This window comes from Arachis duranensis, chromosome 3 (genome assembly GCF_000817695.3).
Source record: "Arachis duranensis cultivar V14167 chromosome 3, aradu.V14167.gnm2.J7QH, whole genome shotgun sequence".
NCBI classification, from domain to species: Eukaryota; Viridiplantae; Streptophyta; class Magnoliopsida; order Fabales; family Fabaceae; genus Arachis; species Arachis duranensis.
The window spans coordinates 122220953-122242271 of NC_029774.3; the positions used below are offsets into that span (position 1 = coordinate 122220953).

The window sequence follows — 21319 nt, forward strand, 5'->3', positions numbered from 1 at the left end:
TTTTAATTTAATAATTTGATAAAGTATTTTAATTTTTTTTAAATATTAATAATTAACTAATAACGAAAACACAATAAATTTTAATGACATGGTATTTCTCCACAGACAAAGTTAGTTCATTAATCATTATAGATAATTTTAGGTTAATAATTACATTGAACCACGTAGCACCGAGTTTCATGAAAAATCCAAGGCTTCACACCACTATTTAATACTATACGTCTATGGTGGCTACAATCATAAAATTTATGGAATCTTGAGCAAAATTCCACTAATTCACACCACATCTATAAATTCAAATCTGCTTTTTGTCAACCTCTTATTAATCCTATGTCCATGTTGGCAATATAAATAGTTCCCACCACCACACTTTGTCTGTTAGAGAGAGAAAGAAAAAGAGGTAGCTATGGGAAACGCTATGGCGAGGAGTAAAAGAGCTAAGGTGATGAAGATAGACGGAGAGACCTTCAAGCTGAAGACACCGGCTGTAGCCAACGACGTCGTTAAGGACTATCCCGGTCACGTTCTACTTGATTCTGAGTCAGTCAAACAGTTTGGGCTTCGGGCCAAGCCACTTGAGGCCCACTACGAGCTGAAGCCCAACAAAGTTTACTTCCTTGTTGAGTTACCGAAGCCTCAGCAACAAGTTGAGAAGAAGCCACCACTTCCTCGGAGGGCGCGATCCAGTGGCATCATACGTGGCATGAACGCTCAGGAGAGGCTCGATTTCTTGATGCTCTCTAAACGCTCCGTTTCGGACCTTGCACTCGTTAAGAATTCCCCTCCCGCTATTGGTGGGCCAGGCCCAAATAATGGTGGGCCCATGAGGGTGAAGATGAGGATCCCTAGGGCCCAATTAGATATGTTGATGGAGGAGAGTGGCGACGGCGGCGAGGTGGCGGAGAAGATCATGAGCTTGTATATAGGGAACAATGCTGCTGCTGGTGGAGGAGGAGGAGAGGCGGCGGAGGCCGAGGGTGGGGTGGCTGGCGGCAATAGAGAGGTCAACTATCATCATCATAAGGCTCGAGGGGTATGTGTTTCTTTAATTGTCACTAGCTATTTTGTTAATTATAATATTGTTGATTACTTTCTCGAATCTTTGAAAAAGTTGTTTGATTTTGGTGGACTTGGTGGGCTGTTATGCTTTTTAATAATGATTTTATTTACGCGATTGCTTGATACCGGGATGCAGCGTAGGTATGATCCTTTTCTTCATTTGGACTTTATAGTGTGTTTATACGTGTTATTCAAATGCTAAATTAATATAAATTCTTAACAACGTGGAATATGTCGGGTTGCAGATTAGTTATATTTGCATTGCATGTGTATTATACTATTATTATACTTGTTGTCTTCCGTTGAGTTTGACCACCTAAAAATAGATATTGAGAAATAAATAAATTGAAAAAATTGCAACCATGAGCGTCTTGTCATTTTTTAAGAACAAAGAAATTTGCAACAAAAATGAAAAAAAAGGGAGAATAACATGTATAATAAAATAGTTAAGCCGACAATTTAATAATTGTTTTCATGTATCTCATTTAAAATTTGTATTTAATTCTCACATCTCGTCCAGCATCTCCTAAGAGTAATGCTTAACGTTCATACCATCATAGCAATCAGCCGTAGCTTGCTGATGTTAAGAATGTGGGAAAATTAATTATGTTCGTACTTCTTCACATGTTTGTTAAGTTTTGAAGGACTTATTCTGTCTTTACTTGTTTTGTCTTAAGCTAAAAGAGCAATACATGCATGATGTATCGCCGTTTTCTTAGGTCTGCTGATTCATTATTCATATATGGACCACAAAGGAAAATTAGAAGTGGAAGCCAAAAGTGAGAGCGTATGAAATTAACGTCGGTGCTTCTTTTTCACACTACTATGAGAAAAACATTTTTTTTTGTCTGAATCGTCTATCAATTTTTTACAAATTGCAACTTGAGAATTTTATTTTATTTTTTGAAACGTCTTCTTAAATTTCTTCGTTGTTAAAAATAAGTTATTCAAAATATAATTTCGAAAAGGACATGTAACGATATATAAGCACTAAATTAAATATGATGCTTCAGTCGCATCAACTTTTCAATTGTATAAGCTTGAAAATTTTGTAGTCTTCACGTGAAGGTAAATAGTTCATGACAGTAACGTTTAGTTGTTTTATGGAGCATAGACTCTTCCTTTGACCTTTGAGCAAAGTTCCCTGCAAAGAAGGCATATAAACTATGATGGTTCCTCGATCGTTTACTATTTTGTGGTACTTATCAAACGTGTAATTGAAAACCCGAGTTTACAAGTAAACATGAGTACGAGCAATCTACATTCAAACGTTAGTTAGTTAGCCTAAGATATCATATCTATAGTTTCCTAGTGATTTGTTTCAAATTCCAAGTTAATTAGCTATTAGCTATTTTTTTTTAAAGAAAAGAGCTCAAGACAAAATGGTGGAGAATTAAAAAAAAGTTAATTAGCTAATATGAAAAATGAAATTTTCTTGGGATTATATTAATGTTCTTTATTGAATGGTATGAATTTTCAGAAACGAGTGAGTTTCAGACCAGTGGAACAAGGAGAAATTCGTGTGGAGGCAGCAGCTCCTCCTTCCTCATAGTCATTCATGTGGAAGCAATCCTAGCAAGATAGCCACAACCACAACCTTCTTTTAACTCTCTTTTTGAAGCTAGTTAATTTTTGTACTATAATCTGTAGACTTTGGTAGTCTGGTATGTATATTGAAATAGACATAGACAAGTCTATAAATTCATAAATTTTTAGTGCTCAGATAAGATTAAGCAGATGCAAATGTTATCTCAAATTATTTTTTCCCCCTTAAGAAAATAGCTTCATATGTCCCTGTGGACATAAAACTATAAAGATGAGACATTCAACAAGGAGCAATTGGTGTCTAGCAAGACCACTCAAATCAATCAACTTTTGAAATGTGTAATAGCATCCATCATAATTCACAGACATGAAGTATTTCAAATGTCAAATGTCCAAGTCTGAGTATTCAACTTCAATTTTCTACTTGATATCAAGAGTTTGATAGGCACTGAATTCCTTGCCAAAGAATCACAAAATTGTAACATGATTATTTAGACAACCTAAGGTCATACTTACCTCTAATGGATTCCCAGAAGGCAGGTATTGAGATTTCATCACCTACTTCCTTAAATGAAGGGAGATAATTAACATCCACAATTACATGATCTCGTGTACCTTCCTGAATTACAACATCAAGACCAAAAATGGTAAGCTGAAGCCTTCTTCGAAGCCAATTTGCAGCATCTGTAACCAGTTTAACATCGATAGACTCTCCGCTCGTTGCGCTGCAGTCACCACTGGCGGTGGGTAAAGATTTTAAGCTGTCAAACTCTAGAGGTTTGAGTTCATCGCCATTGGATGATTTCTTCAAAACATCAGCATTTGGTATAGAATTCTTGACAGCATGAAAAATTTTCTCACCCAAAACATAAAATTTATACAAAGTAGATGAATGATCCACATATTCCTGGATAACAGCTGGAAGAGGAACATCAACATTCTTAAAATCATCAACTCTGAAAACAATTGCCATCTTATGTGCATCACCAACACCACAAGCAATCTTAGGTTTCACTATACATGGAAGAGACAATCTAGCTTCAGCTAACCCAGTCTCGAAATTAAATTCTTCAAAATTATCTATCTTAAGAAAATGGGCCCCTCTAATCAAATGGCTTCCTTCCCTATTTAGTTCTTCTAAGCCAAGTAGAATTTGCTGTATTTCTAGTCTATCCAATAATGGATATATGTTCATCAGTGGGTCAATCACACAAAGATCCTGGTGAAGTTCCAAATATCTTTGCAGTTCTTGTATGTTTTCCGTGAAAGTAATTTTATTGTCTTCAACGGATAATATCTCATCTGTGGCTTTGTGGAGAACTATATCAATGTTCTTCAATTGAGTTGATAAAGGAAGCATGGGTGTGAGAGGCACAAACATCAACCCATTTTGAGTAGGACATAATGGAAATGCACCCCGGTTTGCAAAATCTACAACTCGAGAAGGCTTCATTATATACCCCACAGTTGCAGCATTAGTTCCAGTTGAACTTTTATTCAACTGGCACATAGTCAAGGGAAACTCTGCCAAATTTTGTATCCGAAGTGCATCTGTTGTGTAATACAAGCTTTCATCTCCATCGTTCAAAACAACAAGAAGCCATTTATAACTGCTTAATTTAGGTAAGACCTCCTTCTTGTTAGAAACTAGATAAACAATCCCGCCATCAGTATTAATGCTCCATGCAGGCATAATCTCATTCGTAGGATCATTTAAGATAAAACAATCAAAATTTTTCAAACTTGCATTACTTTGAAGAACACTCACCTTGCCATCTGGAGAGTCCACGTCATACGAGATTCCTATATGAATTTTGGACCGGGAGAGTGTTTGGATGAGAGACTCGGCTCCTGGCCGTAGTATGAATCCATTTTTATCCTCACCACCTTCAGTTAAGAGTACCGATTCATCCAATATCACTCCTCTCACTACACCCATCTGATAGTGTGAGCAAGAACACAAAAGGGATAAAATTATTACAAACTTTGGCAAGTAAAAAAATTAACAAGCATGACTTCAAAGTTTTTCCAATCAATCTATTATAAATTCTCAAAAAAGAAAGAAATGAAAATGCACTAGATTTATCCGGCATATATTCTATATAGTATATAAACAATGGTCTAAATACCAACTTTTCTTCGCAATCCCCCTCCCCCAAAAAAAATTCCTGTTTACTATGACATGATTAATTGCATAGTCTCTTCCATTACCTATTTTATTTCATATATCATCAAGGTTGAGCAGATCTCTAGAGAGGAAAAAGGCATTTAATGAAATCGGTAGATTACAAGTTTAAAATTTTGGAAATAGACCTAAGTTGACATTGGGAATTTGTTTATTAATGAACATGGTGAATGCGACCCAAGAAAAATAAACTTGTGGGAGAAATAGAAACGTGTAAAGTTAAAAAAAACAAACATGCATGCAAATTGGATGAAGAACTCATGGAAAGGGTGAAGAATTACCGAAGACCTGGTTCAGATTTGAATTTGTCTCTGCGATATGAGAAAGTTGTGTGTCCTAATAGGTAGCTGGAATTGCGAGGGATGGGTTCTAACTTCTGAGTACGAAGCTGCAAATCACAATTTCAAAGCTTTACTAAGTGAGAGTTTGGAAGAAGAAAAAGAAGTATCAAGTGCGGAAACGGCTGTTGATGTTGACAAAACAGTTTTATTCGGATTGGATCGGGTTTGAACACCCCATGTAACTGCCTAATTAGTACGCAAAGCTTGCTGGCAGGGAAATTTAATTTTTTGGTAAGTGGCAGGGAATTATTTTATAGAGCTTGCGATTAGGGGATTCTTTTTATTTTCTAGGGCCAAGGCCCACTAAGAAGGTCATTAACAAAAAGATGTGTCTAGGCCTAGTCCCTGTACACTGTTTCTTTCATTTCTTTTAGCTTCATTTATGATGTATCTGCTATGTTTAGTTACCCATGGCGAATTCAAATTTTTGAATATAAATCTTTTAGTGTTTGTGGGTGAATGTATAATATATAGGCCACGATTCTGGTGGCTGAGGTAGTGGTGACTAGTGGTGACTATTGGTTGACTAACCAATAAGATGATGATAGATGGAGTATGTAGTGATGTCTTTAACTTGTATTTAAATGTTTAAGTACAGTAATTATATTTTGTTTACTGGAAAGATATTTTTGTAAATAAGTAATGTTCCAAAGGATAAGAATGTCAATTTGTGAAATAACTTTGGAGAAGAAATGACGTGGTCTGCTTCGGCCAAAAATTGATGACGAGATGCACAGCCGACATAGTTGGACAAAATTAGCTTTAAGTGGAGGAAGGATACGCTGGTTATGTGTCGAATGTTGTGACTTTATTCACAGTAGCCATGGCCGAAAGTGAAAGTTGATTTTATACTCAGTGTGTGTTAATGGTTGAAGAAGTGGAAGAAGGTGGCACTGGTCCTTCTGTGAAAGGCGTTTGATAGTTCTCTGTGTTGTAGGATCGGCGTCATTGAGTTTTTCCTGTCTGTTTGAATATCCGAAGCAAAGGGAATAACTGTTGAAAGTAACCGTGGTTGGAGCTCTGAAGTTGTTTTCAGGTTGAACAAGAGTGTCTCCTTTTTTTTCTCTAGGACATGAAAGATGGATCTTTGTTGGTTCAAATGGGTTAAGTTTTTTTCTGTCAAAATAAATTTGGGTTTTGGCTTATAATTTGACGGAAAGTGCTATTCAAGACTTTAAGGGGATATCTCTGTGTTGCTTAATTTTTATTGATGATATTTTTTAATTTTAATTTTCTCATTTTCTTTTTTTATCTAGTTTTTTAATTATTTTTTCATCAGAATAGCCACCATAGCCACGGAACACAACTAGGTACCATAGACAACACCATATATATAATATATTATGATGTTGTAATATCCAAAATAGAGGTTGTTTAATCTATCCGATAAAAAAAATTACCCATGACAAATTGAGCTCTAAATTTATGATCTTCCTCCATTGAGTTACATATACGAGTATGTGCATTCTGTGATGAAGCTGAGTTGAGTATGTATTCCAATATTCCTTGTTCATGCAGTAAACTTGTGTGCTCCTATAGTAATGGTTCCAATATGATCATTTTAGCATAGAGTCTTCGAGAATATATAAAGGACGAGTCGTTTTTCAGATCACAAACTCATTAACTGCAAGTATGTTTAAATGAGTGTTTTTTAAATGAAAGTGATTTTATAGAAATAATTTTGAATAGAAATAAGTTTGTGTTAATATTTTTTTTGTGATTTAAATAAGTTAAGTAAAAAAATAAGAAAAATAAGAAATGAGTTTGTGTTAATATAATTTCTTAAAATTGATTTTGAAATACTACGTGGGTGTTTGAATTATCGGTTGTCAAATTAAAATTAATAAATTATATTATAAAAAATAATAAATAAAAATTATAATTATAAAAATGTACAATATCAAACTAAATAAAAATTAACAAAAAAAAACTCATATAAAAAGAAACAATAAAAATTTTATAAATAAAACAATGAAATATAGAAAAAATGAAATTGATAGAAAAGAATTAAATATAGAGTTAACAACACTAAATAGTGAACGCAAAACTAAAAATTTGTTTTTTGCAAACGTCCATTTAAGAACAAAATCTCATCTATCTGCTTTCAAAAAAAAAAGGGGGAGAATAGGAGCTAATGAAGTATTTGTACAATGTGTATAATAGAAATTTAGGGAAGTTCGATTCAATAAAATATCATATGTTTATTATTTCTGATACCCGGATGGTTATTTTGGATAGTATGAGTGTATTATGTTTGATAAATTAGTAATATTTTACCCTAAATATTTATTTTTTAACTCATATTGAATCAAATAAATAGTCTATTGTACACATAGTATAAATATTTTCTAACGGGATTAAAAAAATATCCAAACAAAAAATTGAAACATTCAAATAATTTGTACGTATCTTTTAGGGATGTCAATGGGACGGGACCGGCGCGGGAATGCCTCATTGCTCCTGTCTCTGCCCTCAAATTTTGTCCCCATCTCCACCTCACTTCCTGCCATGGGAGAATAATTGTCCCCACCCCATTTTTCACGTTCCCCATATTTTTCGCAGGTCTCCATTCTCCATTTACTTATGTTAAACATTTATATAAAAATTACTAAAAAAAAATATAAAAAAATATAAAAAAATACAAAATGTCAAAACAACACACAAACATACGTATCTTTTTCAAGAGCACAACTTACAAGCAAAGAAATATAAAATCAAGTGATCATAATTCCTAAAACGAAATTTTAAAATACAACTTCCATTCTTAAAAAAAGCCATAAAATAAATTCTTTAGCTTCTAACAAACAATTTCATGTTATCTGTTAAAATACAACACAAACATAAATATATTAACATACATCATAAATAAAATACCATATAATTAATAAGAATTTGACATAATAAAAAAATAATTACCTAAACTCCTAAATCTCCGTATCCATCAAACAATTTGTACGTATCTTTCACCTCCCAAATACCAAAACAAATACTTAAACTTATACTAATTAACGGAAAGGAAAAGTATATGGAATCAAAAGTTATCAGTCAAAAATTAAATAAAATTACATTAATTTATATTAATAATTAATTTTAAATTTAAAATTTAAAAAATTTAAAATTAATTAAGTAAACTTAATTAAAACCTATAAAAACCTTTCTCTTCTCTCTCACGTTAACCTACCCACCTCCAATAGACCTCTCTCTCTCACCAATGCTATTGGAAGCGCTGGCAACTTCCATACTCTCTGCGAACGCCCTCGAATTGAATGCACTGTTTTTCATTAAGATCTTAAGATGTGTAAAATTCTACGAGTCTTGAATGCAGTTCGCAACCTGGAGATCGGCATTCTTCTTAGCATTCAGCAGTATAAGGTTTCTAAGATTTGCATTTGTTGACATTTTAGGGAATATGTCTATTGCTTGCACTGCGGATATCAGAATATCTTGAAATGAATCAAGTAAGAGCATATACATATACATTGTATTTTTTTCCTGAATAATAGATTAATAGTCTTCTACTAGTATACTAGTGAGTTTGATGTTTATATTAATTCGTGTAGGAGGTGGGTTTTTTCGATCCAATCCAGTCTCACATGTATTGTGTGTGTTTTTCTTAATATAATACAATATGAATTTTGATGATGATGCAAATATATTTGTATCGAAGTCAGATTATATCTTAAAAGAATGAATTTGGAAAAAAAATACTATTTATCAGTATTAATTGTAAAAAACATTCATTTAATATGAAAAAAATTCTAATACTTAACAAAAGAAGCATTTAATTATATTTTAGTAAAAAAATTAAATATCTATAAAATTTAAAAAAAAATATGAAAAAAGAAACATTCAATTATATTTTATCAAAAATAATTAAATATCTATAAAATTAAAAAAAATAAAATTCTTAAAAAATAGAGATATTCACATTTGCAATACAAAAATTTTAAAAAAATATATAAAAGAACATTTATTTAGTATGAAAAAGAAACATTCTCGTATTTAGTAAAAGAAACATCTATATATATTAACTCGTAAAATTTTGGATTCACCCAAAAGTATTTTTTGATTCCTAGCATTGCTTTGCTGTGTTTATTCACTGATTTTAAATAGTATCGGAATAAACAAATTAAAACAAAACATAACATTTGTTCTTGGAGTAGACAAATTGACCCTCACTCAGAAAAAAATTTTAAACATGCGAAACATACAGCTTCAGAACTTATTAAGATTTTGGTGCACATGTATAATTAATGAAACTGCATGCATGGATAAAGCTATGCTAGATGATCATATAATCCGTAGCTTCATAAATCTAGGTGGCTGGATATGGCGGCAGGAGCAGCAAGAACCAGCTTCTGAAGCTGATCAATGAGCTCAGTCAAACTGTTGTACGAGGACCCACCTTTCTGGACCGCATTCCAAGCCTTCTCCTTCATTTCTTTGGCCTTACTCTTTATCCTCTCCGCTTCATCTCCACCGTCCATCAACTTCTTCACCGCCTTTTCTATCCTCTCCGCACCCACCACCTTCGTCTTCGGCTCGAACGGCGATATGCTCCATTCCGCTGCACCAACCTCCACTCCAAAACCATGCACCTGAGTTATCAGCTTCTCGTTATAGTATTGGTCTGCAAAAGCCGGCATCGTTATCATCGGAACCCCCGCACTGATAGCTTCCACCGTGGCGTTCCACCCACAGTGCGTCACAAACCCTCCAACAGCCGCATGATTCAAGATCAACGGCTGTGGTGCCCATCCTTTTAACACCATCCCTCTGTCCTCCTTCTTCATCCTCTCTTCAAAACCATGGGGCAACCACTTCTCATCACCTTCACCTTCATCATCATTGGTTTTCTTCCTATGCACCACCCACAGAAACTGGTGTCCAGAGCTCTCCAGACCCAAGGCTAATTCGTAAAGCTGCTCATCCGATAAAAGACACATACTCCCGAAGCAGATGTAAACGACAGAACCGTTTTCCTTGGTAGAAAGCCACTTCAGGCATTCATGTTCTTCTTCACTAACGGAACTTGTAGCCGTCTTTTGTACCATGAGAGAAGTAGGACCAATAGGCCATACTTTCCTTCCGGTGTGATTCTCGTAGTGCTCGGTGTACTCAGCGTCGAGCTCTCTGAAGCTGTTGGCAATGACGCCGAGGCTGTCCTTCTCGGCCTCAACGAGTGGCTCCGTGACTCTAGCGAAACCCGGCGATGGTTTTATCGGGATCGTTAGAGAGTGAGGTAACCCTGGGATTTCGTACGGACCTGAATTAGATTCGAATACTTCTGGGTGAGCCTTAATGGCTTCGATCATGCAAACGTCGAAGATAGAGATAGGGTTAAAGACGACCCTCGGGAGGTTGAATTGTTTCGCCGAGGCTACACTCCAGGTGAACATGATGTCCGGGATGAACACATCCGGCGGGGATTCGGAGATGAAGGAGTCGACGGCAGGCTTGATGAGATGTGCCGCCATGTAGATCTTGCTGGCGGTGACACTGTCTGAGACGGCGAAGAGATTCTCGATGCCAGCGGGGATGCCGAGGCGATCTGACGGGAACTTGAAGATGTGGACGCGGATGTGGTGGCCGGCGGCGGTTTCTTCGTCGATGATCTTGTCCAAGAGTTGTGCGTTGGAAGGGGTAGTTAGGATGGTCACGTGCTGGCCACGTGATGCGATGAGGCGTGCAAGGTGCACGAGTGGGATGAGGTGTCCCTGCGCGAAGAAGGGTAGGAAGTAAATCTTCAACGGCCTTGATATTGGCATCCTTCGGTAAGCCTCGGTTACAGGGTTCACTTTAGTTTTGACAGCTAAGTTAGGTGTTGTGTTTCGTTCCATTTATAGTCATGTCATGTACAGGACGAACGAAGCTTGACCACGAGGCCACGAGGTGCTCGCATTTAATTATTTTATATATTACTTTTAAAATATAACATAAGATATGATAGACTGCATGCATGGCTTCAATCCCTCGCTTTTGGCGTGGTAGGCAATATTATATTAGAGATCCAATTATAGAATGACATAGCATGTTTTTCAGTGTTCAATTGAATTTTCTTTTATATATGTCTTCTTTATCTTGCTTCAAATAATTGTACCTAGTGATGTATTTTTTTTTTAATTGTGGCTTTCTGCTATACTGCATCCATCAATGCATGATGTATATATTAGAAGTGTAGACCGATACATACACACACTAACGACTATGTCTGGTGTGCAATTATATTATAAAAGTCCATCCAAATCACAATAATTTTAGCTATATTTAATTAATAAATAATTTTAAATTGATATAATGTAAATAGTAATTATTTAACTAAAGTTGGATTAGAGTAAAAAAGATCACCACTCCGATTTTTTTGAATTTCTTCCCTCTGAATACAAATATTTTTACGTTAATTGATTTTAAAAATATTTGCTTTTTTATTTTATTAATATCAATTATGATATATGATTAAAATTGAACTTTTTGTTTCTGGGCTTACATCGAAACTTTCTCAGACTACTAACACAAAAATGGGGTTTAGTCATCAAATTTTAACTACGAACACTGAATCATGGTAAAAATAAATAAGTATGTCTTCTATTTATCACGAAACATTGTCATGGTGGTTAAAATATAATCTTTTACCACAAATAATATTTTTTGTAACTATACTTCCTGTTTATATTAATGTATTATGATTATACTGTCTTGAATAAATTAATTTTTTAAATAAATTTATTAATGTATAGTATCATTTTTAAATATTTTGACATTAACACATATTTATGAAATTAAATCTAAAAATATAAAAAAATAAAAATAAATTATTTTATTATTTTTTAATTAAAAAATGAAGATAAATTAAAAAAAATTAGTCTTTATTTACATGATTTAGGATTCATCGTATATTTTTGTGAATACTGTACTCTTATCTTATTATATGTATAACTATCTTTTTAAAAATTATTTTGTGAACTTATGAATTAAATTTTTTATTTATACTATTATTTAATTGATATATTTTATTAATTAATTATTTTACAATTATTTTTAATTATAAAAAATTGATACTAATTAATTTATGAATCACCTGTATAAAAGTTTACAATTTTATTAAGTAACAAAGAAATTGATTTGTAATTTCTTATAACAATTTGATGTAATAAAATTTTAGTAACTAATTTAGTAATTAAAATTTATTAAACATTAAATTTTTCAGATAAAAATATTTACAAAACTTACTTAATTAATGTATAATTTTTATTATATTATTTTGTGTATAATAGATAAATAATTAAATGATAGTGTATTGTTTGAATTTTCAAATATCAACGGCATGAAATGAGAGATTGTGAGGGTTATATATTTATTAAAGTAGTTTTTTGGTTATTTATTGTTATAATAAAAATTAAAGATAAAAATATTACAGACTCAAAATTTAAATTTAAATTTTTAATCATATTTGACCATTAAAAAATAAATAAATAACTATTGTATTAAAAATAAAATAATTTAAAGTATATTTAGTAGATAATAAACAGTAGAATAGAAAAAAATATTCTTAAGATTAAAGAAAGTTAAAAAACGATTTAAACAACAATGATTAAGCTGAATTTTTAAGATTTAGCATTTTAATGTGTGCTTAACAACTTTTGGCAGAAAGTTAAAGTAATCACGGACAAATTCCAATATAACTTCATACTTTTTTTAACACTTGAAAACACTCTCTTTAACCACACTATATGAATAGTTGTTGGAACCGAACCGGTGATTGAACTGACCGATAAATTACTGGTTGAACTGGTAAAACCGATGTCACGTAAATAAAAAATAAAAAATAGTTAAAAGTTTAAAATTAAAATTTAAAATATATATCTTCACTAACATTTTATGAAAGAATTAAGTCTCAAATTTAAAAAATAATCAATATAAAAAATATATAATTTTTCAGTAATACTACAATAGTATCTTAATTTGACACAATAAAAGTAACAATTAATTCACAAATTCTAACTGATCAGTAAATTTTAACACTAACATCAAAATAAATAACCTTAATCACAATATTAGCATTGAAATAAATCAAGCAGATTAATAAATTTTAGTAAAATTTATATTTATAATAATAATGGTATATAATTAAGATATAATTAATTTGAAAAATAGAGAATTTAAAATTAAATTAAATTAGATATCTATAAAATTATATAATTGAATGTATACTATATAATTGATATTTGTCATTTATAATAGCAAGAAGCTTTATATAAATTTAGATTTGTATTATCAAATTTTTGTTATCAAAATACAGTGGTGTATTTAANTATTATTATTATTATTATTATTATTATTATTATACTGAATCTTTATTAGTATTTTTCACACAAAAAAAATTGTGGCTGAAAAATCCGACATGCACATATTAGCTACGGATGAAGTGTGGTAGAATTATACTTTTTGATTTAATTATTCTTATTTAGCTACGGCATTATACGTGAACAATGATATACAAATTGTGGCTCTTTAAAAGTCTTCACAATGTTTAAAACGGTAGCTAATAACATTAAAATGGTGACAAATTGAAAATACAATCCTCCAATTAGTCATAAATATTTTTTTTGTGACCAATGTATAGTTGCTAGGGTTATCTTAAAGTTTAGCCATAATTTTTTTGTGACTAAACCCTTTATTTTTTGTAGTGGACATTGCGAACAATACCGCCATCGTAAAGCTCACCATTGCGTCGCACCTCATCCTGCCGCAGGTGGAATCCTTCATTGAAAAGGAAGTGGATAAAAAAGGCCGTGAAAAGGTTGATGAGCGGCTACGATGAAGCGGAGAAGATCAGGAAAAAAGCCAAAGAGATCCAAGAGAAGGTTTTGAAAGTGGTTGAGGAAGATGGATCCTTACACAATATTTTGATGGAACATAGGTTGTGTTTGTTTGTTGAGACATGAATATTAAATTAGAGAAAGTTTAGGGGTTAGTAGATTTTGTGATTTTTAGTCATCAATTAACCATCAATGATGTTTTTAATGGTGTGAAATTGTATCTAATGATGTAGAATCATTCAATTTTCTTTTGATGGTTAAGTGTTGACCAGAATTTAACAAAAGTGCTGGCACCCTAGCACTCCTCTATTAATTTATAGATATAGTAGTATATGTTTATTGTTTATTTGTTGAAATATGATAGTATATAAATATACAATATATATATATATATATTTAGTTTTTTTTTTAAATTAAACACTGATATACAATACATAGAACACAAAATTTGATCTTTTTATTTCTAATTATTTTAAAAATTATCAATGTATAAACACGGTAATGCATAAGATATAGAAAATAAAATTAACATTTAATTTATACATGTGTATCTTATATATTATTATCAAACACATTATAAAATTTGTGTATCTTTGTGTTTATGTATCTTTATGTATTTGTATATGCGTTTCAAAAATACTGACCAAATACAACGTATTGATCAGCTTCAGAAGCTCGTGATGTTCAAAGTGTTTTTTTGTCCACTCACTTGGGAAAACCTACCACTTATAGTGTTAAAGTATTTATAAGTGGGAGTCACTCAAATAAAGACGTTTAAAATATTTTTTTAAAGATATTTTTTAATAATTAAAATTTAACACATATAATCGATTAAACCATGTTATTTTTGTTAAATTAGGCCACATAAATTAATTTGACCGCAAAAATAGTGAATCAAATTTTGAACTGATCTAAATTAATTATTATTTTTTGTATAGAAAATGACTACAATACTCCTATTATAGAAAATGACTAAAATACTCTTATTATATATATTAATTTTGAGAATCCTTTTTTCTCTGCTGTCATAGGGTTAGGATTTAGAGTTTTCAAAATTAATATACATACATACATACATACATACATACATACATACATACATACATACATACATACATGAGTATTTTAGTTATTTTTTATAATAAGGATATTGTAGCCATTTTTATATAAAAAAATATTAATTTATACCGGTTTAAAATTTAATTTATTGGTTTTTCAGCAAAATTGATTTGTTCGGTCAAATTTTAATAAAAATAACACAATTTAATCGGTTATATACGTTAAATTTTAATTATTAAAAATATATTTAAAAAAGACGTTTTTGATATTTTTATCCAAGTGACTCATTTTGCAAGTACTACCTAGCTTTAAATATTTTTTCTATCATAAAATATAAAAAAATTAATTTTAAAAAAATTAAAAATATTATTTTTTAGGATTTATCTTTTTTTTTTCATAAAGTTCACTTAACAAATAGGCGAACTTTTGTAATACATGCGATGTGGATAAGGATACTGTCGTGTATTCTGGTGGTCTAAAACAGATATCCACCTACATAAATTTTTTTTCGAATATCTGAATTACAACGTGAATTTTTTTTAAGAATTTGTGTTGAGTTCTTTTATGTTAACTCGTATATTTGCTACATATATACTAGTAAAAAAGATAGTGTAATTTTTTTTTGGGTTGAGAATGTAGAATAAAATGATAATGGAAGAGAAAATGCTGCTCCAAATAATAATGAACAAGCAAGTGTCAATCTAACTTTGAAAATTGGTAAGTTGAGAGCTGATGAAGTGAGCACTCATGTATAATATAATTGTTAGGATTGTTGGTTTTTCATGTTAGTTATTATTTTAGTTGTGATGGTAAAAGTTTGACAATATTAAATGTTGTATCTTTACTCAACCCTTGGTCCACAAATTGCATATATCTCGGAGTCTGATATAATTGGCAAACACCTTCTCTAACAAGCTCCCCACTCAGACTACCACCATCCTAACAAACCGGGATGATAACAAACCATGAACCCTGTCAAACTTGCAACAAAGATACGAATAACTAACCTAAATAACAAACTACTCGAATAACTCATTATATATACTAATGAGCTAACAATCTAAAGGTACGCAATTCATTTCAGTTTTATTCTGAACTCTCCCACACTCATACTTACTTGAGCGTTGAATCTATTTGCAGGTACCCAACGCCGCCACCCCAGAAGAAGACGACGTTCCATTCCCTTTACTCCAAGGAAAGCCAGTTCAAGCATCACCAGAACGAGCTATACCTCGGAGTTCACTTTCACACAGGAACATTTGGTGCCCACCGTGGGGCCGAAATTTCTCTAACCCCACAACTTTTTACTCTGCATATTTTTTCATTTCTTTTTGCAGGACACAAGACATGGCGAACGAACACAGCCACGCCCCTTCCGACATCAATCAAGCCAAAATCATAGCGATCAATGAGGCCCTCAGGGCTGAAAATCATAGAATGGCTGAGCTCCTACGACAGATGGAGCATGACCGTACCAAAGGAGCACACAAAAATGTTGAAAACAAGGACGATAACAACGAACACACCTCGAAAACTAAACACACCGTCCCCAAAACCACAAAAAAACTACCAAAAGAACTAACCCCTTCACAAAAGAAGTTATGAGCTTTGAGATGCCCAAAAATTTCACTTTGCCTTCAACCCTAAAACCCTACCAAGGAATAGGAAACCCAAATGTCCACGTCACCAAGTTCCATGCCATGATGTTCATGAATAAGGAGTCTGGCCCCATCCTATGGCGAACCTTTCCAACCTTCCTAGATGAAGCCGCCCTAATTTGGTTCTCCAACCTACCCGAGAGTTCCATCTCAAACTTCGATGAGCTGGCCGACCAGTTCGTCAATCATTTCGCTGCATCCAAAATATACGTCCACAATTCTGATTACCTGAGCACCATCAAACAAGGGCCGAACGAAAGCCTAAAGGACTACATGACTAGATTCGCTGAAGCAACCAATGAAATACCCAATCTAAACCACGGAGTACATCTCCACGCCCTAAAAAGTGGCCTTTGGCCAGGGAAATTCAAAGAACCCATAGTAATAGCAAAACCCAAGACCCTGGCCAAGTTCCGAGAAAAAGCGACAACTCAAATCGAAATTGAAGAATTTCGAGCACTGCGAAGGGCGGAAAAACCTACACCAAATAGAGAAGAAGAAAGACGTAACAGGCACTCAAGCAGTAGAACAGATCAGAAATCATTCAGACTAACTCCTAAGTTTGACAGCTACACCCCCTTTAACGCAAAAGGGAGGACATTATAAAAGACATATTACATTCAAAACTCATCAAATTCCCAAACAGAGCCGGTACATATCAGGACCAACGGCACGTGGACAGATCCAAATATTGTGCTTTCCACCAAAAGTATGGCCACACCACAGACGACTGCGTAATAGCAAAAGATGTCCTTGAGAAGCTGGCCCGCCAGGGACTGTTAGACAAATACATTGACAGCCAAGGACGAAGGCGGAACACGGAAGACCTCGGCCAACAACCTAAAGCATCTGATAATTCCCGAGATAAAGAGAAAAAGGTAGACAGTGATATCAATCCACCACGTAGGATAATAAACTGCATTTCTGGTGGTTTTGCAGGTGGCGGATGTACGAACTCGGCAAGAAAAAGGTCATATCGAGCTATGATGACAATGACAGAATCAACTCCATCTCAACCTATCAACAGGGACAAGCCATAAATTTTTTTCCCCAAAGACTATAAGGCAAACGATCGAAACCTGGACGACCCAGTCGTCATCACAGCATAGGTCGGAGAACCACTGGTAAAGAAAATCCTGATGGATCCAGGGAGCAGCGCGGACGTGCTGTTCTATTCAACATTCCAGAAGATGAAACCGAGTGACAAGAACCTCCAACCCTCATCCGGAGAACTGGTAGGTTTCTCAGGTGAGCGTGTCTCCATTCGAGGTTATATTTGTTTACAAACAACTTTTGGGGAATATCCTAACAGTAAGACAATAGATATACAGTACCTTGTCGTGGATTGCAAAAGCCCTTATAATATCAATATGGGCAGATCATCTTTGAATGCATTCAATGTTATTGTTTTTACTGTGTATTTGTGTGTTAAGTTCCTTTCGCAGGACAATAACCAAGTTGTGACTATCCATGGATACCAAAAGGAAGCCAGGCAGTGCTATAATGCCAACCTAAAGACTAAACAACCAAAACAACCCGAGCAATAGTATGTTTAGGTAGTATACAACTCGGAACAACTGCCTCCCTTGGCCGAGCTAGACCCGCGAACCAACCATCAAGAACGGTCGATGCCAACAGATGACCTTGCTAAAATCCAGTTAACAATCAACGAAGGAAAATATACATACCTCGGCAATGCGCTACAAAACAATAAACAAGGTCAACTAGCCGAGCTATTGAGACAAAACGTCAACCTATTCGCATGGATCTCAGCAGACATGCCAATGATAGATCCTAAAGTCATCTGCCACAAGTTGGCCATCAACCCATCAGTCTAATCTATAGTCCAGAAAAAAGACACCTCGTCACAGATAAAAGGGCAGCCTCTCTGGAAGAAACCCAGAAACTATTCAATATCGGTTTCATCAAAGAACTCAGATACTCCACTTGGTTAGCCAACGTGGTAATGGTAAAAAAGAACAACGGTAAGTGGAGGATGTGTGTGGACTATATAGACCTTAACAAGGCCTGTCCAAAGGACGCATACCCCCTCCCATGCATTAATAAACTTGTTGATAACTCATTTGGTTTTCAATGTTTAAGTTTCATGAAAAATCCTCCGAACAGGTTACTATTGGCCAACGTTACAACAAGACTGCATGAACAAAGTCAAACATTGTAATCACTGCCAACGCCACGCACCAATCATCCACAACCCGGCCGAGCAGTTACACGCATCCGAGATATGCTGGCCTTTCAATAAATGGGGGCTAGATATCCTCGGACCATTTCCACCTGCTCCAGGCCAGGTTAAATTTTTAATTGTCGCTATTGATTACTTTACAAAATGGATAGATGCAATACCTTTGGAAAAAATCACATCTAAAAAAATGATTTCTTTTGTATGGAAAAACATACTATGTCGATTCGGTATTCCTCAATTTATTATAACTGACAATGGTAGACAATTTATAGATAAAATATTTACAATTTTTTTAGAAAATTTCAAAATAATCCAACAATTCTCTTATGTCAAACATCCACAAACTAACGGTTTAGCAGAAGCAGCAAATAAGATCATTTTGCAGGGTCTCAAACAGAAGCCCCACGACTCAAAAGGAGAATGGGCCGAGCTCATTCCTGAAGTATTGTGGAGCTATAACACAACTGAACAATCATCGACAAAGGAAACACCCTTCAAGCTGGTCTACGGATGCGACGCCATGATACCAATTGAGGTATCCATACCAAACACCAGAACCATAAATGCAAACGAAAGCAACAACGTTGAAAACAGTAGAGCCGAGCTCGACCTCGTCGAGGAAGATCGAGACAAATCAGCATTACGACAATTAACAGCAAAACGGGCTATAACTCGAAAATACAATAAGATGCTCAAACCGAGGACATTCTCAGAAGGAGACCTGGTCCTCAGAAAAGTCAAAGACATACGAAAGCCGCAAGGACACGGCAGGCTAAGCGCTAATTGGGGAGGTCCATTTAGAATACATCAAGTTATCGGCAAAGGAGCGTACAAAATACAGAAACTCAATGGAACTATTCTACCAAATACTTGGAACACATCATCTCTAAAAATGTATTTTAGCTAGTCTATAAGTCGAACATAGTGATGCACTCTTTTTCCTACTACCAGATTTTATCCATAAGGAGGGTTTTGCTAGAGAGGTTTTAATAAGTCACACCACCCCGCAATCTTCCATTCCAACATAATAGAATACAAACAATTATCTATGCACCATCTCATACTCTAACAATACTAACGAAACGACAAATTCAAAACTTTTCGCCGAAAAACATATCAGGGATATAGCACAAATATAAATTCAAACCCTGCACATTACCAAGCCTGTTTGGCCAAAGGCCAGCAATTCAAAACATCTAATATCAAAAGAGCTATAAGCCTAAAAGAGTTCCAAAAAAAAAGCCAAATAGTTAAAGTCAAATCCTATATATCCAACATATTTCACTACAATTCAAACATCAGGGTTTTCACCCTCCCTCTCCACACCATTCTCATCCTCAACCAGCTCATCGCCTACAATAACTTTACAAGGATCCATTTTCAACAAATCAGCAGCAGGCGCCAGAAGTTTCGCCTGATGAACCGCCCTTTCAAACCCAACCGAGAACATCTACAGACCATGATCCCCCTTCTCAGTCTCAGCTTGTTTCTTTTCTACACCAAGCACCACCAGTCTGGCTTTAAGAGACACGTTTTTCTCTTTCAATTCCTTTTCAGTTTTCTCATAAGCTGTCAACCTCTCTTGCAACGAATTGACTAAATCAAGTGCATCATGCAGCTTACTCGATTTCTCCACGTTCTCTTGCATCAGCTGAGTCCTGGAAGCCCTATCAAAGGAGTCCCGAGCATTCTTAAGTTCCTGAGTCCGACCAACACAGAGCAACCGTAATCCCATTACGTAAATAAAATAGAAAACAAATCCAATCAAACGAACAATGCAACAACAAGCTAAAAGCTTAACCAGAAAACAGATAATAGCTGCAAGTACTGTGCAACTCCAACATCACCAACATCATGCACAAGTTTCACATCAGAAGGATTTTGAGCCTGCCCATCAGCAACAATAGGGAAAGGGAAGTGCTCATACCAAACTGACGTCAAGTCCCCATCCCCTTATAACCATGCAATGCCCTCTGATTATCAGCAAATCTCTTAACCTATTCCAAATCCATGCTTTTCCCACCGAGCTTATCCTCGACCACATCAGCCTCTTTCTCTTTCCTCTCCCCCCTTTTTCTTTTATAGCTAACCTTCTTCGCTGGGGAACTCTGATTCACCTCGGCACCAACCTCAGCCACAACCTAACTACTCGAACCTTGCTTTTCAACATTCTTTGATCGAAAAAATGCCCTCAAACTACTCGACGTCACCTTGGGGGATTTCTCCACTACAAAAGCCAAAACAATTAGAAAACAAACAGCCACACGAGTATACAAATACATAAAAGAAACTAGATTATTTACCTATATATTCAGATAAAGCGTCTTTATCAAATTCAAGTTCAAGTATATCCACAACAGAAAGAAGAGAGGACGATGATATATGGTTTACCAAGAACTCAACAACCATTTCATTCCTATACTCCATCCTATCCATACCTAGAATTTGCC

At 34.3% G+C, this 21319-nt stretch overlaps 4 protein-coding genes across 5 annotated transcripts; 2 read left to right on the forward strand and 2 right to left on the reverse strand.

Moving 5' to 3' along the window:
- Positions 1-230: 230 nt before the first annotated feature.
- On the forward strand, positions 231-2815 carry LOC107481071 (uncharacterized protein At1g66480-like). Its single transcript, XM_016101282.3, has 2 exons — positions 231-1033; positions 2540-2815. The coding sequence occupies exons 1-2, from the start codon at positions 407-409 to the stop codon at positions 2609-2611; spliced, it is 699 nt and encodes a 232-aa protein (XP_015956768.1). The 5' UTR covers positions 231-406; the 3' UTR covers positions 2612-2815.
- A 226-nt stretch (positions 2816-3041) lies between these two features.
- On the reverse strand, positions 3042-5318 carry LOC107481069 (inositol 1,3,4-trisphosphate 5/6-kinase 4). 2 transcript variants are annotated; one of them, XM_016101281.3, is made up of 2 exons: positions 5078-5318; positions 3042-4543 (listed from the first exon to the last, which is right to left on the reverse strand). In XM_016101281.3, exon 2 carries the CDS (start codon positions 4541-4543, stop codon positions 3092-3094), a length of 1452 nt encoding a protein of 483 aa, XP_015956767.1. In that variant the 5' UTR covers positions 5078-5318; the 3' UTR covers positions 3042-3091. The 2 variants fall into 2 exon arrangements, with proteins under 2 accessions (XP_015956767.1, XP_015956766.1); XM_016101280.3 differs by having other exon boundaries at positions 5071-5318.
- A 3756-nt stretch (positions 5319-9074) lies between these two features.
- LOC107481068 (scopoletin glucosyltransferase) lies at positions 9075-10975 on the reverse strand. The gene has a single exon (XM_016101279.3). The coding sequence runs from the start codon at positions 10968-10970 to the stop codon at positions 9438-9440; it is 1533 nt and encodes a 510-aa protein (XP_015956765.1). The 5' UTR covers positions 10971-10975; the 3' UTR covers positions 9075-9437.
- Positions 10976-16609: 5634 nt separating this feature from the next.
- LOC107480952 (uncharacterized) lies at positions 16610-17706 on the forward strand. The gene is made up of 2 exons (XM_016101147.1): positions 16610-17226; positions 17313-17706. Exons 1-2 carry the CDS (start codon positions 16610-16612, stop codon positions 17704-17706), a joined length of 1011 nt encoding a protein of 336 aa, XP_015956633.1.
- The last annotated feature ends 3613 nt before the right edge of the window (positions 17707-21319 follow it).

What these genes read in the sequence shown, in the direction of transcription:
- LOC107481071 (XM_016101282.3), top strand. Translation starts at nt 407, where the DNA reads ATGGGAAACGCTATGGCGAGGAGTAAAAGAGCTAAGGTGATGAAGATA. An exon ending in ATCATCATAAGGCTCGAGGG is followed by an intron (nt 1,034 to 2,539) that starts GTATGTGTTTCT and finishes ATGAATTTTCAG; the next exon opens with AAACGAGTGAGTTTCAGACC.
- LOC107481069 (XM_016101281.3), bottom strand. Translation starts at nt 4,543, where the DNA reads ATGGGTGTAGTGAGAGGAGTGATATTGGATGAATCGGTACTCTTAACT.
- LOC107480952 (XM_016101147.1), top strand. Translation starts at nt 16,610, where the DNA reads ATGAGCTTTGAGATGCCCAAAAATTTCACTTTGCCTTCAACCCTAAAA. An exon ending in TCATTCAGACTAACTCCTAA is followed by an intron (nt 17,227 to 17,312) that starts GTTTGACAGCTA and finishes ATTCCCAAACAG; the next exon opens with AGCCGGTACATATCAGGACC.
- LOC107481068 (XM_016101279.3), bottom strand. Translation starts at nt 10,970, where the DNA reads ATGGAACGAAACACAACACCTAACTTAGCTGTCAAAACTAAAGTGAAC.